This window comes from Odontesthes bonariensis, chromosome 22 (genome assembly GCF_027942865.1).
Source record: "Odontesthes bonariensis isolate fOdoBon6 chromosome 22, fOdoBon6.hap1, whole genome shotgun sequence".
Classification (NCBI taxonomy): Eukaryota; Metazoa; Chordata; class Actinopteri; order Atheriniformes; family Atherinopsidae; genus Odontesthes; species Odontesthes bonariensis.
The window spans coordinates 20,029,030-20,045,161 of NC_134527.1; the positions used below are offsets into that span (position 1 = coordinate 20,029,030).

At 41.6% G+C, this 16,132-nt stretch overlaps 1 protein-coding gene across 1 annotated transcript; it reads right to left on the minus strand.

The window, feature by feature from the left end:
- Window positions 1–1,490: 1,490 nt before the first annotated feature.
- Window positions 1,491–15,872, minus strand: aif1l (allograft inflammatory factor 1-like). The gene is made up of 6 exons (XM_075455251.1): window positions 15,704–15,872; window positions 15,472–15,533; window positions 12,689–12,755; window positions 9,322–9,363; window positions 5,241–5,403; window positions 1,491–2,997 (listed from the first exon to the last, which is right to left on the minus strand). Exons 1-6 carry the CDS (start codon window positions 15,720–15,722, stop codon window positions 2,910–2,912), a joined length of 441 nt encoding a protein of 146 aa, XP_075311366.1. The 5' UTR covers window positions 15,723–15,872; the 3' UTR covers window positions 1,491–2,909.
- Window positions 15,873–16,132: the final 260 nt, after the last annotated feature.

Here is a 16,132-nt window from a genome sequence, read left to right on the forward strand (position 1 = left end):
GCGGAGGTCCTCTCAGCACCGCGGTGATTGCATTTTGCGGTTATCGCGACAGCCCTAAATGGGAGGAGAAAGCATTACAGGCTCTGTTGACTAACCAGACAAGGCTAAGAAAAAACTCCATGACTTCTTTCAGATTTAAAAAGATAAAATGCAGGTTTCACACAACAGAAGTAAACAGTTGAATGTTAACTGTGGCCACTGCTGTGAAGAATCAGGGCAGCTGTGGAGGAGAGCGCTTAAATGAAAGTAAATCGTAATGTTTACATTCAACTCAATTTACATTTTGGTTGCAGTCAGATGAAACAGAGATTTGACTTGCTTCTAGTCAGCTAAATGTCACACGGAGGCCTTGGCTTTGGGTGTCCAGCAGGTGGCAATGTTCATCCATGAACGGAGACAGAACGGTAAACATGTGAGGCATTGCTTTGGGATGAACTGCAGTTGCACATTCATTATCTCAGAGACTGCAAACCAGTGATTATCATCAGTGCAGAGTGGTGTAACTTCCGAACTGATGGTGTGGGATTAAAAATAAACAGCAATTAATCAAGATGAATCACCACAACAGTAACGTGTTGGGAATAAAACTTTCTGAGCACAGCGACATAGTTGTCACTGAAAGATGAAAACAACGATGAAGTAAAGGCAAGTAGAGGTAATATGCATTTTAAATGCTGAAATAAAAATTTAAAAAAAATACAGAAATAAAGCGTTGACTGAAGAAACCTAATATAGGCTCAAAGTCAGGGTTATTGTCTTATTTTTCTTCCTTTAAGAGAATCCTGGCACTGTCCAAATCATTTTCCTCTACGGTGGCTGCATAAGCTCCTGGCAGTTTATTACATGCAACAGTGGTTATCATTTTAATTACAGAGGTGCTTATTATAATCCTACTGGGTCCGCCTGTTAGCATGCTCGTCAAAGTCTTGCTTATTATCCTCTGTGCTGTTCCACACCACAGCAACTGCTCTCCCAAATTAAAAGCAGTAGATAAGACACATCCGAGCCCATTTTAAGAGAGGTGTGAACTCACCGCTATTTGCTTTTTCATGAACATTTTGTATTGCTTAAATGCATGTTTGCACACCAAGTGACGGCTCAGGAGGAAAATTTAAAACCGAGAGTAAAATTGGAGCACTAAAACAACGGCTCGACGAGTGGTAAGAACTAAAGAATCCCACACGGTATTCATCATGCATGGGAAGGACACGGGCGGGGGTGATCATGCAATATGCAGCTCGACATCTACAAAGCTGATAATGTGTTGTTTTTACTTAACAACCCAAGGTGTATTGTGGGTTTTTGTCTCGAAAGACAAGAATTTCATTAAAAAAAAAAAAAAAAAAAAAAGTTGGTTCGACTGGAGCCCTTTGTGAAATCGAAGAGATGTTTTCCACCTGGCTGGATGCTTCAAATCTCTTCCTGTTCAGTTCAGTCCAACCTGCCATATTTCAGACAAACCTTCGTTACCACAATGAACACATAAACGCTTTACAGGCCAGTGTAAGAACTTTAATTCCTTTGGTGTCTGCAAACAATGTTTGTCTTAATACTAAAATATGTCATGTTTCTACAAGAGCGAAAGCAACAACTGTGTAAAACGTGTTATGTGTAAAAGTATCAATTTCACAACATTAAATGTGAGTTACAGGAAAAATTCAAATGGTCAGATAAATACAGAGGCACAAGTTATGGAATCATAGGACAAAGAAAAAAAACAAAAAAAAACAGAAGCGAACGAACAGAAAAAGGCTGACTGATTGAACAGCGGGGAATAAATCCAACGCACAGATTAAATCACTGACCAAGACAACAAAGAAAAAAAAACACCACTTGTGAATTTCATTCATTCAGAAATTTGTGAAGACCAATAACAAAAAAAACAAACAAAAAACACACGTATACACAAATGGAATTCAACAAATATCATTAAACCTAACTTACCGATGAAAGATTATTTCACGGTTTTCTGGAATTAACAAGCTAAGAATGTCTTTAAGTGAATACTCGTGTGCTCTTCCTCCGTCTTCAAACTGTGTGCTTAAGCGCTACAGAGTCTGCATGTTGAGGCACTTGGAAAGAATATGATTGTACTTTTGTGAAGCATACTATGTACATTTGTTCTGCTTGTGTGCCTGTAAATCACACTCCTTCCAAAATGAGCGGGTGCTTACAACCTCACGGACCTAAAACTAAGTCAGCTTTGCTGTTCCTCAAGCCGCATACCGAAGCCCAAAGTCCTACTTTAACTTGATCACCTACTTTTCTCTAAAACTAATGTGAGTGAATTTTTAAAAACACATAGCAGTGCACTCACTTCCAAATGTTTATCAATTTGAAATACCTTAATTACCGATTCCAGATCTGCATTTGGTCTCCAGGGGCTGACGGTCCAGAGGAAATGGGCTGGCCCTGTTTTCTCTGGCACGTGATCTAAAGTGATACACTGACCAAGATTAGCCTGGCAAGCGATCTGAGAAAGACTACTGAGGATAGTGAAAAAAACTGCCTCTTGTCTCGTGCTTCTCCAAAAGCATCCTCACACACAGTTAAACTGAATGTCTCCAGAAAGTATGGAACGTGTAAAATTTTGAGTTTTCCCTTAAAATACAACCATGAAATTCTTAGTAAAAAAAAAAAAGCATCTTATCCATCTGATTACATATACAACTATCACTGCTACATTTGATTTAAAGGGAAAATAAACATGAATATTCACAGTCACACATCACTTAGTGAGTTTTGGGCTCCGTCTTCCAAATAACAGAAACCTCACACACACACACACATCACATATTCACAAAATAACATCCTCGATCACTGGTCCCACATTACCACAACACTCCACGTTATTCCGCGCAACCACAGGTGGTCCCTTTGCTCCACCGTTTGGAGCCTGACATCTACAGTTAAGGCAAGCTAGCGATGTCCCGCTTCGGAGGGGGTCCATCTGGCTTGCCGGTGGTGCCGTTGGCTTTGTCTTCAAAAATCAAAACTCTGGGCAGAAATAAAAAGAGACACGAAAAGATGAGGGAAAAAAGTCAAATAAGTAAGGTAGTATTTCATGTAATAATTCACCTCAGATGTGTGGCAGTGCATGTAGACTTGAATGAAGGATAGGTGAGATTGTAATCTATATGATGGCCCAGCAAAATCTGAATATTTTGGAGACTTTGCTGATAAAGAGGTCACGATGATTGCAGGGGCTGCTTCTGGTGCGTTAGTGTATCTTTAAATGGGATTATAGTTGAACACCATGACAAACTTCACAGTTACTTCAATGTAAGTAGTAGCTCTCTAGTAATGACACAGGGTGATGACTTAAACCTAAACCTAGAAAAACATTGTTCCACGAATAGTGTCACCCAAAATTAATTAAAACAGAATCAGCACCATGGATAGAGACGTGAAGACAGGAAAATGACTTTAAATGTAAATTTGAAAGACACAATGTAGTACAAGGATGTAAAAGAGGTACAAACTTACAGTATAAAATGGATTACACAGAGAACCAAAGCTACAATCAGATAATCTGAGCAGTAAGTGGGCAGGGAAAGAATGAAGGGAAACCACGGAAGCTCCGAGGGGAAAAGTGGTTTATGCCTTACACGGCAGAGTGAGTGATCTGATGGTAGCTATTCAGAGCGAATGCCTGTCTTTAATTTCCTTTTTTGGAAAACTCTGCAAAGCTCCACTAAGCCCATAAGGACCAATGATCCCGACGAGGAAGCCGGCACTTAGCGACTCAGGCTGTGGCACGAACCACTTTCGCTTCTGTTCTTCCTCACACTTACTGATAGCTTCTCTGCTCCCCAGCAGCACGAGGTCAGTCGAGTCACAACTGATGCCCGATTGGTTCCTCTGTGCATACTGCGAAGTATGTCCAAAGACTGACAAAAATGTACAAATGAACTATAATACACGCACACACACAAACAGTGGCAGTGAGTTAGTATGCGGCATGTTCTCATAGAAAAAGTCTTAAAAAAAGTAGGGTTTTCTGTCACGATCACGCACCCCATTGCTTCTTGCTACCTCGCATTTATATGCCTGATCTGTCTATCAAAACTTCGGCTGAACAAACAACAATGACTGGATGCCCTTTTGCACTTGCGCATTGCCCTAATACGAAGTGAGCCCAATTGTGGAGCCTGACCTAAATGGTTTTTCCTCTAATTGTGACAAAAATCAATTGTTCTCCTGCCAAATGCTTTAAATAACACTATTCTGCCACAATATTGCACCCTCTACTTTTCCCCACCCATTTACTTTCTCAAAAGAAAAAAGCAGCGCCACAAGGAAGGTTTTGCAGACCACCGCTATTATCAGTAGGTCCAGAAGGCTTCAGGCTGCTTAAAACAAACCAAAAGAGAACAATGAACCACCTGGGCGTTATGTGAAATACTGATGCAAGTTTTGTGCCGCGAGTTGACCCTGACGAAGCCGAGATTTCATCCTCCCTTTAAACTTTGCGATCCAACCGTTTCCAAAACCATATCTGATCACCGCCGCGCCATTCTTCTGGTGAAAATATGAGGTATTTCTGGAAAGCAAATATTATCTTACTGGAACGCCACGAGGTGGATGAGATGGACAGTAGGGAATTAGACTTCTATAAATGGCAGCCTGTTAGGATTATGAGATCCGCTTTCGGGAAAATGGTTGAGGGTAAAAGAGGAAACGTTATGTATTTCCTCCGCTGGGTGTTTTATATGGGATTATGAGATTGTCTACCAAGGGGTCCAGCCAGCTCCGTCTGGCAGAGCTGACAGGCAGCAGCTATGCTGGCTCTGGCTACTGCAGGCTGACCCAGTGCGGGGCCGCTTTAAACAGCTTATACCGTCTGCATTTCCCAGTCTCAAAACAGACCCAACTATATTATCTCGTCCAGCAGGTAATACTTAAAAAAAAATAGGTAATTATAGACTCTTAAGACATAATTCCAGTTGTGAAAGATGAAATTGCTGCACAGATTGGTTTTAGGAGTTTTGTCAGCTCTATGTGACTGTTAGTAGTTAATCAGCCTATAATCAGTTACCTAAGCCCATGATCCCAGCTAAAGATAAGGGTGTTGACTATGGATAGGCTACGTAGAAGGGTTTTGTTGCCACAGCAACCCACGTGGGTAGTGACATCATCACTAGTCATCCTCAAGCCCCATGCTGACACATGTGTTTATGTGAAAGCAGCATCTTTTTCTTTATTTGTCCCCCTCTCTCTAACATTTGCAGGTTACTTACAATTTGAGCACAGCGGAGCGCTTGCCCAGCATCATCTTGACAAAGTCCCTGTAGTTGATAGTGTTGCTGCTGCCTCCCGTCACCTCAACAATCATTTTTTTCAACTCCAGGTGAGTCTTGGGCACCCCGAGCTTCTCCATCATCCGTTTGAGACCCATTAGATCTGAGAGAAAGAGGAGTTGACAGCAACGATCAGGACGCAGAATGTCGAGGAGAATTACCAAAGAGAAGCTTGTTTTTGTCATTCGTTAAACCTGAAGTAATTTCAATTCTCACTCTGGGTGCAAAGGATGCTTCTAACAAAAGTTCATATCTTTCTTCCTTTTTAAATTTCCCTTCACCAATTACATAAAATCCATTTAAATTCCAGGTTGAAGAAAAATGAAATACAACGATTCATTTTTTCAGAGGAAGTGGATGAAAAAGTGATGAAATCAATCAACCGTGAGAAAAATAAAAAATAAAAAAAAGCCTTTTGTTGTACAATTTGTGTTTTCAAGACATATTTCCTGATGTTTTGACGTCTTGTTTGGTCGACCTGTACATTTCCCTTCTACAAGCCTACCATGTTGTTCGTTTTTGCGCCAACTTTTTTAGAAACAGCTGATGGAGAAACAACAAAGTCTCCCGTCTCACTACGACTTGGATACCTTCTATTGTTTCCATTGACAACCGACTTGTTGGGAACATGCCTGCTGTCAGTCAGCCAGGTGCAACAGCTCATGGAGCTCTATAAGCACTCTCGTTTAACTGCAGACTAATTAACATATTAAGACTTATCCAGGAATTTGTTTCACAAATGCAAATTTCGAGGCGATTCCATCGTTTTTTTGCCCCATAGCTGAGTTATCCTAATCGTTTTTTCTTCTACCTTATCTGGGGGGAAAAAAACAAACAAATTTATTAAAGTTTTTTTATTTGCTATTCTTTATTTTGCAGTTTCATTTTTTGAGTTATAATGTTCAGAGGTTAAACTGAACCAAAACAATAGCAACAAAGTGGTTGGGAGTGAGTTTTAAGTCTCAAAGGTTTTAGAACGTATGCATAGGGCTGCCATCGTCATCAGCTGATGAATAACTGTCGTGCAAACAACGTCGCCACTCGCCATCGTCCTTTTCATTTTATTTCAATAATAGTCAGTGATTAGTGGTATGGGTGCCTTTGACTGACAACTTTTTTTTAATCCTACATTTTCTGGGTTGTTGGGACTTTGCAGCCAAAACCATGAGGCTAGGGGCCAACGAAATTAAGTTGGGAATAACTTGGAAGTTTTGTGCCTCATAAGTTAAGTTCGAGTGTGTAACATTTAAAGCAAACCATTTACATATAAAGTAACAGAATTAACATAGGGCAGCCATTCTACAAAATGAGATTTCAGTGGCTGCAGGGTTAGAATCGGAAGTTGCTAAAGAAGTCTGAAAAATGCTGTGCAGTATTACACTAAATGTGCAATAACTTCTCACACATGAATACATCGATTATAAGTTTTCTTATTTACACACTCAAACGTACTTTTGTTAAACTGTCTTCATTCTTTTAAATTGTGTCGATTCAACGCTGGAGATGTGGCTCTGCTTTGCATCTTTGATGCTCTGTCTGAATGAAAATAAAGGAATCGTCAACGTTAAAAGTTGCTAAGACTTGTGTCGAAGATGTTTAGCAACGCTGTAAATCAACCCCTTGTCCTAGTGCTGGGCGGTATACTGGTTTATAATTTCGTTATGATATGAATTTTTAATATACCGCCATACCGGTGTATTTGATTACACAACGGGGGGAACGCTGCGTCGCGCGACATTGTTCGAGACGTGACCCTTTTCAGTGTTGCGCTTCTAAACACGCATGTTTACTGTCTGGGTGCGAGGTGGTAATAAGCACTTGCGTTACGCGAAGGTGAAGGTGGATAGCAGTGTTTCCCACACAATCGTGGCGGTGCGCCAGAGATTCAACACCGGCCGCCACATATTGCGTTTCGTTATTATTATTATTTTTAACGCTATTTGAAAAATACTCGTATTCGTTAAGCTGCATTTCCTTTCCCTGCTCTCCCTCCGTCTCTCTGTCATCACGCGTCTCTCTCACATAGCCTACACACACACACAGCCCCTCCCCTCCGTGCTTCCCTGGAAGCGTGGAAGCTTGCTAGCTTCAGCGTCGCGTTAGATTAGCTCAACCGAAAGAAGACGGCTGGCGAAATTCACGAAAGGTTGGCATCACGTGCAACTTTATAAAATCACACGTTAAAAAGTCCTATAAAAATATTTTATATTTTGAATACAATGTTGTCTCTTCCCGACCCGACCCATAGCAAACAAGCGATTACGCCTTCTTTATAAAGTTAACTAGTCGCAAGTTTGCTGTAAAAAAAAAAAAAATGTAGTTGGGTTGTCGAGGTCAAAACACTAGCAGCTGTGAATCAAATAAAGTAGTTTTTTTAAACTCTTACACTGAATGTTTGCTGCTTCAATCCAGATGAGTATTGAAAAATATTTTCCGCGATTGAAAAAGAGACGTGTGTGTTGAGGATGAGGACCAGCCTGAACCGGAGGTATCAGTCTGAAACAGAGCTGAACAGTCCGACCAGTGTAATTAGCAATGTTATTAATTTGTTTACAATGAAGATGTGAATATTAATACAATAAAGTTCTGTGTGACCAATTATTAACGAAGGAATTATTTTGAAGAATTTTTATTTTTAATTCTGTTCTCAATCTGTAGAAAATGCTGTGAACACCTAATTATGCATGAAAAAAAAAAAAAATACTGTGATATACCGTGAAACCGTGAAAAAATACCGTGATATGTATTTTTGGTCATACCGCCCAGCCCTAACTTGTCCCATGCAAATCTGATGCTTTGATTCAGAGTTTGTACATGAACAAGATGGCCTGGTGTCTGTGGTGTAGAGGAGGCTGAATCATATTGTGCATATCTACAATCAAATAAGATTTGACCTCTTTAGATGTCTGAAAACAATGGGAAGCTGTGAATATACTGCATCTAGACGGCCCACCCAGGTAAAGCCTATGAGGGGGAAACACCATAGTGTTTTCATTCAGTTAAAACAAGCAATTAATGTCCAGAGAATAATGTCCACCCCCCCCTCAGTCATGTTACTGTCATGGCTCTAAAGGGACAATTGACACACTGGTCCGAGAGTGTTTCTCAGTTTTGTACTTACTGTTCTTTGGAGGAATGGTGTGGGGGTTAGTACACTTTGCAAGTAATAATTTGTGTAGCTAGATAGATATCAGTACATCCTACACACTGGACCTGGAACACTTTGAACTTTTACATCATAGCAGGAAAAAAAGATATCAAAGTATCTCATTATCTCCAAGTGTCCAATCTGGTTTACAGCTGGCATTTTCATACAAATAAAACAATAAAACGATACGCATCAGGCACACTTCACTCTTATCTAATGCCATTTACAAGGTTGATAATGGCAGAAAAAAAAAAAGAAAGACCTTTGAACTGGTTTGTTCAGCATCCTGGCAGAGAGTTTCTGCATTCTGATAGTAGCAGTGCAAACTCACACCTCAGGGGCTGGAATCAGCAGACTTTTATCAAAGACTTTTATCAAAGACCTGATGTTTGAGGCTGTTTTAGGATGTTCCAGATATTATGCTGCACACCTATACAAACCTCTGGAGGAAGATAAACGAAAAGAAAGAGGACATGGAACCCTATATTTTTAGATAAATGAGATCAATTCTTTTTACTGGTTTAGCAGTTATGATGATAAAGTTTAAAAAACAAAACCAAAATGGATCTAGAGGAAATTAGGCAAGTGTCAGGACCTGCAGATGAATTATACATCTGCTGTCTGACACTGAACTTCACTTCACACCTGCTCACGTGTGAGTCAAAGTGTTTTACACTGGTCTATGGACTCGCTTTACATTAAGCACACAACCATGACACATGAGCCTGCTCATGTCCTGTGCTCACAGTGTCCAGACAATACAGTCACAGTATTAATTACTGCTCCCTCCTGTCAGCGCAGCACATGGGGTCAGATGTGCTGACAGCTGTTATCTGGGGTGCAGCTGGTGTTTTAGACCCGATTGTTACTCACCTATATCTCCTTGGTCATTCAGGTCGAACTCAGCATATTTATCTGCAAAACAAAGACGCACATGAGATTATTGTTTTTACAGTGGCTACTCATTCCCATCTCACCCACCACATCCTCCAGCCAGCGTCTTACACGTCAGCAAAACCCGGCAACACAAAGCGTCCGGCGACCTCGCAGTCACACACTCTGCTGAGAGCAGCAAAGGTCATGAGCATGAGCAGCTGACGATGACAGGTGGGTATTTGTGTGTGCGCGTTTTGCACGTCTGTCAGCAGGAAACGGGCAAAAAAAAAAAAGGCAGCAGAGTGGAGCCGACATGACGATAAAAAAAAACCAAGAGTTTCCAACAGCTGAAAGAGAAGTCTGAGTTCAGACAGCAATCAGAACAAAGAAACTAAGATGTTTCCAAGTTTTCCCTAGAGGTCAATCAAAACAAACCCAACAAAATGTAACAAATGTGTCTCATTCACGATCCGCTCTTTACAAAGTTGCAGACAGGAAACCTTATCTTCACAGTAGTTTACCCGACATAAGAAAACAAAAACGGCATTGCACCTCTAATCAATGATTTAATGATATTTTGATGATTGATAAAGTGATCCAGGAAATATTAACCTTTTCACCTCTAAATAAAAAAAAAGAAGAAAGGAATAGATCCTTTACAGTTTCGTTCCGATCTAAATCTTTTGTGAGGTGGTGAAGAAGTCCGTTTCATTGAATTACAAATCATGCCTGTAGGAACAAAAAAAATAGCAGCGGATCCTTAATTGTTTTGGCAGGGAGGCCAAAAAGTGCAGGGTGAATGTCAATTGTAGTTAAATCAACACAGCTTTATAACCAGAGTAAACTTTGTAAGTAGACAGTAAATACTGACCGCTGCATTTGCTCTGACTTATAGCAGCAAATTAACATGCCACTACAGTGGCTGCTTATACAAAAGCAAACGCAGGCATATTTGTGCTTCTTCTGAAATCTGTCTCCTTTCTCTTTTCCTTAGAGGACCACTTTAGTCAGATTACACTTGCTATTTCTGTCCTACAATGGAAGCTCTGTGTGTGTGTGTGTGTGTGTGTGTGTTGGGAGGGAGAGAGGGGGAGCTTTGTTAACTGTGTGAACCCATGGGGAGTCGGACAGGACAATGTCAACCCTGTTCGAAAACTCTGAGGGAGTGAGCCTCCTCGCACTTTTTCAGAGGAGCACTTGTCGTCGCGCAGCCTGTTGATCATCTGCAGCCACAGAAAACGGCCCGGCCGAACAAAACTCAAGCCTTCTGGATTTCTTCCTGACCTAGTTTCCTTTAGCAAGCGATGTAGCGAAATGACCGTGGCATCAAGTTTACAAAAAAAATAAAAAGGACTTTCTCAGCCAATTTTTCTTTGAAATTCAAAGGAAAGTCTGTCATATTTTGATTTAATCGGAGTCGTTTGCTCACCAGCCACTTTGGCAGATTTCATCTGAGGGGGCTTTCCATTTAAAAGGAAAATAAAAAGAAGAGTTTCTGATAAAAGCCGTCGAAACAGATGATGACCCAAGTGATTTCCTTTGCTGGTCTGGCCAACAGATAAAGAATTTTCCCATGCCTTTAACAGACACTGACCCTGAAGGCAGATAAGACAGATTGAATTCCACTCTCCTTGCAAGAGGTCTACTTGATAGTGACAGATAGAAAAGAATGCAAGATTAGGTTTGCTGATTCGAAGGTTTCGGCTGTTGCTCCTCAACTGCTTGTATTCAGCTTACAAATTGCAGCTACTGGGGGCTTGAGATTCGTGCATCTGTACCGTCATATATCCACAAAAAGATTATTTTTTAAAAAGCTAAACGGTTTAAAAACATTCCACAAACTGCAGTTTTATTGAGCGTGAAAATCACAGGTCTGGCACTTTAAGGTGTCAAAGTTCAAACTCTGGATTAATGGCCTCCACACAGCAGCGGCGGCGCACTTAAGTCGACGAGACACAAAAGGACCTAAAAATAAAAACGATTTATCAGACGTGTGCATAGGGCCGATTTCCCTCTTGAGGCTTAAATCGAGCCAAATTAGAATGACTTTTCATAAGAGATGGACCCCCTTAGTCAACAATGAAAGCTTGAAACAGAAGACCTCCATGCTGTGTCGTCTGTCATCCAGTTCCATTCACTTGAGCATTTACATGACACTCCTCCAATATTAAAGATTCTAGGCAGGTATCCAATGTCATAACTTGGTTACCGTGACTACGCCAATGCACGCTGTGCCCCTTAAGAAAAAAAGAGAGATACTCTCTACACTGCATCTTCTTTCACTTGTTAATGAATCCACTTGTGTGGAGAAAAGACTTACAAAAAGTTTTGCATATCTATCAGAGAAATTAGCAGCCAGTCAGCCGAGCTTTTCCTGCTCCTTTGGTCTGGGTAATACCGTGTCTACGCAGTATAACAACTATGATGTCACATTAAAAAACTTCTCTATTTCCAGAAAACATTGGATCTGGGAAAAATATTTGGCATAACAACAAAAAAGTTAATGAAGTTACTAAATAACATCCGAAAACTAATGAAAAGAAAACCATCATCGCATTGCTCCAACGATACGAAGATAGTTACCGATACTTTCTGCAGCCTTCGTGCAAAGAAGGATGTGATGCAACCTGGAGAGGAGAAGCGCTGATGCGATTTGATTGGTAGTTAAAAGCAGTGGTAGTGAGGGTGCTGACCTCTGGGTCACTGGGACAGTATGGAAGAGATGGAAAAGAAAAACAGCAAACCTCCCAGGACCTGGGTGCTGGGTCCTCTTTCTGTTTATACATTACTGCTCCATTTCCTCCAGCGAGCGTATACTCAAAGTAGGACACTGAAGCATATTTCCCATTTCTAGGTCTGCACCCCTTATCAGAATAAACAGCCTTATGTTACCCTGCCATGAATATTGCAGACAAAAATGACATTGACTGAAAAAAAAAGAGGACAAAATACTCTACGAACACCAAACAAATATATTTTTGTGTCATCTCTGATTAGAGGAGGGGAGTCTTTTTGTCAGTAATGCATTTTTTCATTCCAGTAATAAGCTAGTAACAATGTTGTTTCTGTTCCCAGGAGCCACAAATTTACTCAGCAAAGTTCTGAATATTGAAACAACAAGCAGAGGAACGCCCCAGCACATTCCTCCCTGGCCACAGAGCACTTGGCCCTTTGAATCTTTTAGAAATCACAGCAGTGGGTCTTTCCCACAGAGAACGGCAAAATGCTCGAGACTCAAATGGCCATCACGGGTGCGTGGGCTGCCAACGAATAAACAAAAGCTGAAGGTAGAACAAAAGCCAGAATAAGCGTTTGCACCCTTTAGAAAAAGGCAGCCACAATGGAAAAGACTGGATTTACTTACTTTTCAAGCCCTCCAGCTTTTGAGCCAGGTCTTCTTCATCCCTGTATTTCTGGTCTTCCAGGTATTCCTGAGAATGAAGAAGAGAGGTGCATAAAACTGATGGTGATCAGACCAAAAAAACAAAACAAAACACAGGTTTTACAGGCTTTCATGAAACTAAGACTCATTTAACCTGTTCCGATTCCGTTTTGCATGAGAATTGCATACATGAACATTCATTTAGCTGGGTCCTGTCAAAATGTTCAACTCAAGAGTGATGATTCATCATCACTAAGATGTTCTTCTCCCTGGATTGTCATTACTTATCACCGCGTCTATTAATTGGAACACCTCACAAGGGGATGAGAAGCGCCCGAGGGGAGCTATTCTAATGAAATTATAATGACGCAATATGCCATGTGGGAGTCATCCTCCATCTCGAAGAGAGAGCAAGAACGGCGGAGGGATTTTGTTTTCGGTGTTGACCTCTGTGTGTCTTTCAGGCTTGTAATTAAAGAGGATATCCATCACAGCTGGGTGTTTATCGGGGAGGCCTGACTCAGCTGAGCTGAATCAGGACTGCAACCTCCCACAGGAATGCCCTCTCGCAGTCACAAGAATGTTTGAACAAGTCAAGAAACATGAAAAAAAGGGGAAATGTAAAGAACGTTTATCAGGCCTGAAACAGCAAAACCGTATCTTCACCCGAAGGTTCAGACTGGCATTTTGTGAAAATGCACGTTTATCCCTCTCAGACCTGATGTAAGCCTCGCATTCCTTCTCTCCTCGAGGCCTGACAGGAGCCAGAGTTACAAGTTTAGAATTTTTTTTTTTTTTTTCCGAACACAGGGAAAGGGGCAGCAACTCGGGATTAAAGCTGCAGTCGGCAGGTTTTCAAAATTACGAGTCTAAAGTCGGAAAATTCGAACTGATACAACTTTCAGGTCCCTCCCCCAACCTCTAACAAGCTCCGAATCGCCCCCCAAACCCCTCCCCCTCTGTGGACGAGGTTGTGCACGTGAGTTCACACCAGTGTGAGCGCACACAAGCTGGGGCAGACTCACGCTCAGCAGCGTGTGCACAAGCTGTGATTGACAGGTAGGATTCCTCCACCCTAACGTGATTGGTTAAAAACAGCCGGGAGCGCTCGGTTTTTGCAAGCACGATTACAGGCTTCAGAGGGAGCTGCAGATTTCGTTATTTTTCCTAAACAGCCTATTTAATATTCTACTTCCAGAATCCCATGACAGTTCAAGCTAATATGACTAAAAAAAAGTTGCCGACCGCAGCTTTAAGGTAAAGGTTTAAGATGATAAACTGTTGCCAATTAAAGTTTGTATCTGTGTCGGAGTCTGAGAAATAAGTTTTACTGAGGACTGACGATCCTGCAAAGCTTCTCAGACAATCCTCAGGCGTCAGGCGGTTCACTTCACACACTTTGGGTCACATGGGCCAAGCCATTTCTCAGGTCTGACTGTTCGATATCATAATCTTTATCGGCCTGAGCAAGCTTTGCCAGTGCATTTGAAAACAGCCAGCATTCATTGAACTGTAAAGAAAAACTTGTATCTATCATTTCTCTCTCCATTCAACCAAATGGTTTCCGCACAGATGAAATCGTGTTATGCTTACAGCTACCTTTCCATCCTCTTGGCCTGAGCCGAGTTTGAGCTTGAGCTTTTGTGGAGGGGTGCAGGTACATTGGTGCGGAGAAAAATGAGAGCATACAGAGAGCAGAATTTTAACAGAAAGGCTGTTTTCATCTTTGTTGCTAGAATGTCGACTGAAGAAATCTCATCAATGTCACAGTAATGTCGCAGTATTTGTCAAAAAAAACTGTCCAAAAATGTGAAGTTTTATGTGCTTTCTTGTCTTTCCTTGTAGGAAATAAAGTGTTTTGGGGGAATGCATCACCAGGGGGAAAGAGTCAGCCAATTGCAAACTAATACAAATAATAAACCTGTCTATGTGACAGCTTTTTCGCAGGTGAATAACCATCAAAACACTGCCGGGATAGGAATGCAAATGCACCAATTTTAATACAATGGAGTGGGGATGGATGTCACTGCCCAAACACCTGTGGGTTTAATGGGGCAGCTGTTAATTTTAGACCCAGTCTTGTGAAATCTGGGGCCATCTCACCTCCCATTTCTCCAATGAACACACCACAAATATCTAAAGATAACAAAGATAACGGGAGCAGATTGTGATGCGCACTGAAATGTCACAGGCGCTCCTTCCTCCGACCTGCTTTCCACGCGGCCGCAGTGGGAGAGCTGATGACAGGCGGCTGGCCACAGTAAAGGAGGGAAACGGAGATTATGCAGACATCTAGTTAATCTGAGGGGACAGCCATAGTTATCTGACGACACAAGGCCCCGTGTTAAACAAAGAGCCCATTCAAACACCTGTCTTCCGTCGGAACAAAGAGGGAGAATGGCCAACAAACGCGCTTCAGATGCTTTCCAACGTTGACCCGCAGATCGAAACGGGTCAGGGGGGGAAATAGTCCCCGGACACATCAATATGTGAGGGAATGCCGCTATTCAACAAGTGCCTTGAAACTAGGGGGGAATCGTAAAAATCGATAAAAATGCATCACCCGTAACGACACGCTCTGCTACAATAAAATATGAATGGTATGCGAGGGCATTCATTAGTCAGAGCCACAGTGAAACAGCAACAGTGACGAGAAGCCTCTGTATGCCGCACGTTCAAAAACAAGGCCAATGCCAAGTCAAGTGTAAGCGAGCTCAATACACGCGACCGACCGTTAGAAACGCGCTTATAGAGGACACGCATACCTTGTTTACCTCCTCCAGTTTTTGCCTTTGCTGCTCCTTCAACAGCCCAAAGGCTTTCCCTCCTAAACAGAAAAAGAAAAATGGAAACAGAGGTGTTTCAATAATAGCAATATAATATCGACACAGGCTCTGTAGTCAGTCGGCCTCTGATGCTCTGTTGTAAAGACTCAAAGCTTTAGCTAGCGTCACAGATAAGCAGATGTAGGGAAAACGCTGAAGTACCATTCATTACCTTGGAGATTTGACGGCATCCTGGAATTTATCTGTGCGGTCTAAAGCCAGAAAAACGTAAATGTTCAAGCCACAAGGCTTCCGCGACCGTCCGCCCGCCAAGGTATTACTCCTATTTAAAGATTGGACTCAACGGGCCAGACGAGCACCGGCATCAAGACAGACGTAATAACAGCAGTAACTTCCGGTCAGTGTTTTCAAAATAATTGCTCGACTCCCGTGTTTTGATTGTGCGGTATGATGAGGTTCAGTTGGATTATACAAAATAAAGAAAGAAATAAAAATCAGCTAATATTCTTTTTGATTTCAATGATTATGCTTTGTTTGAAATAGCCTTTCTAACTTTCTTAATCGCCTCCAAAGGTGATTTGCATTCATTCAGCGCAGCTTCCATAAATCCAGGGAAGTTATACATTTTTTTGTAAGATTT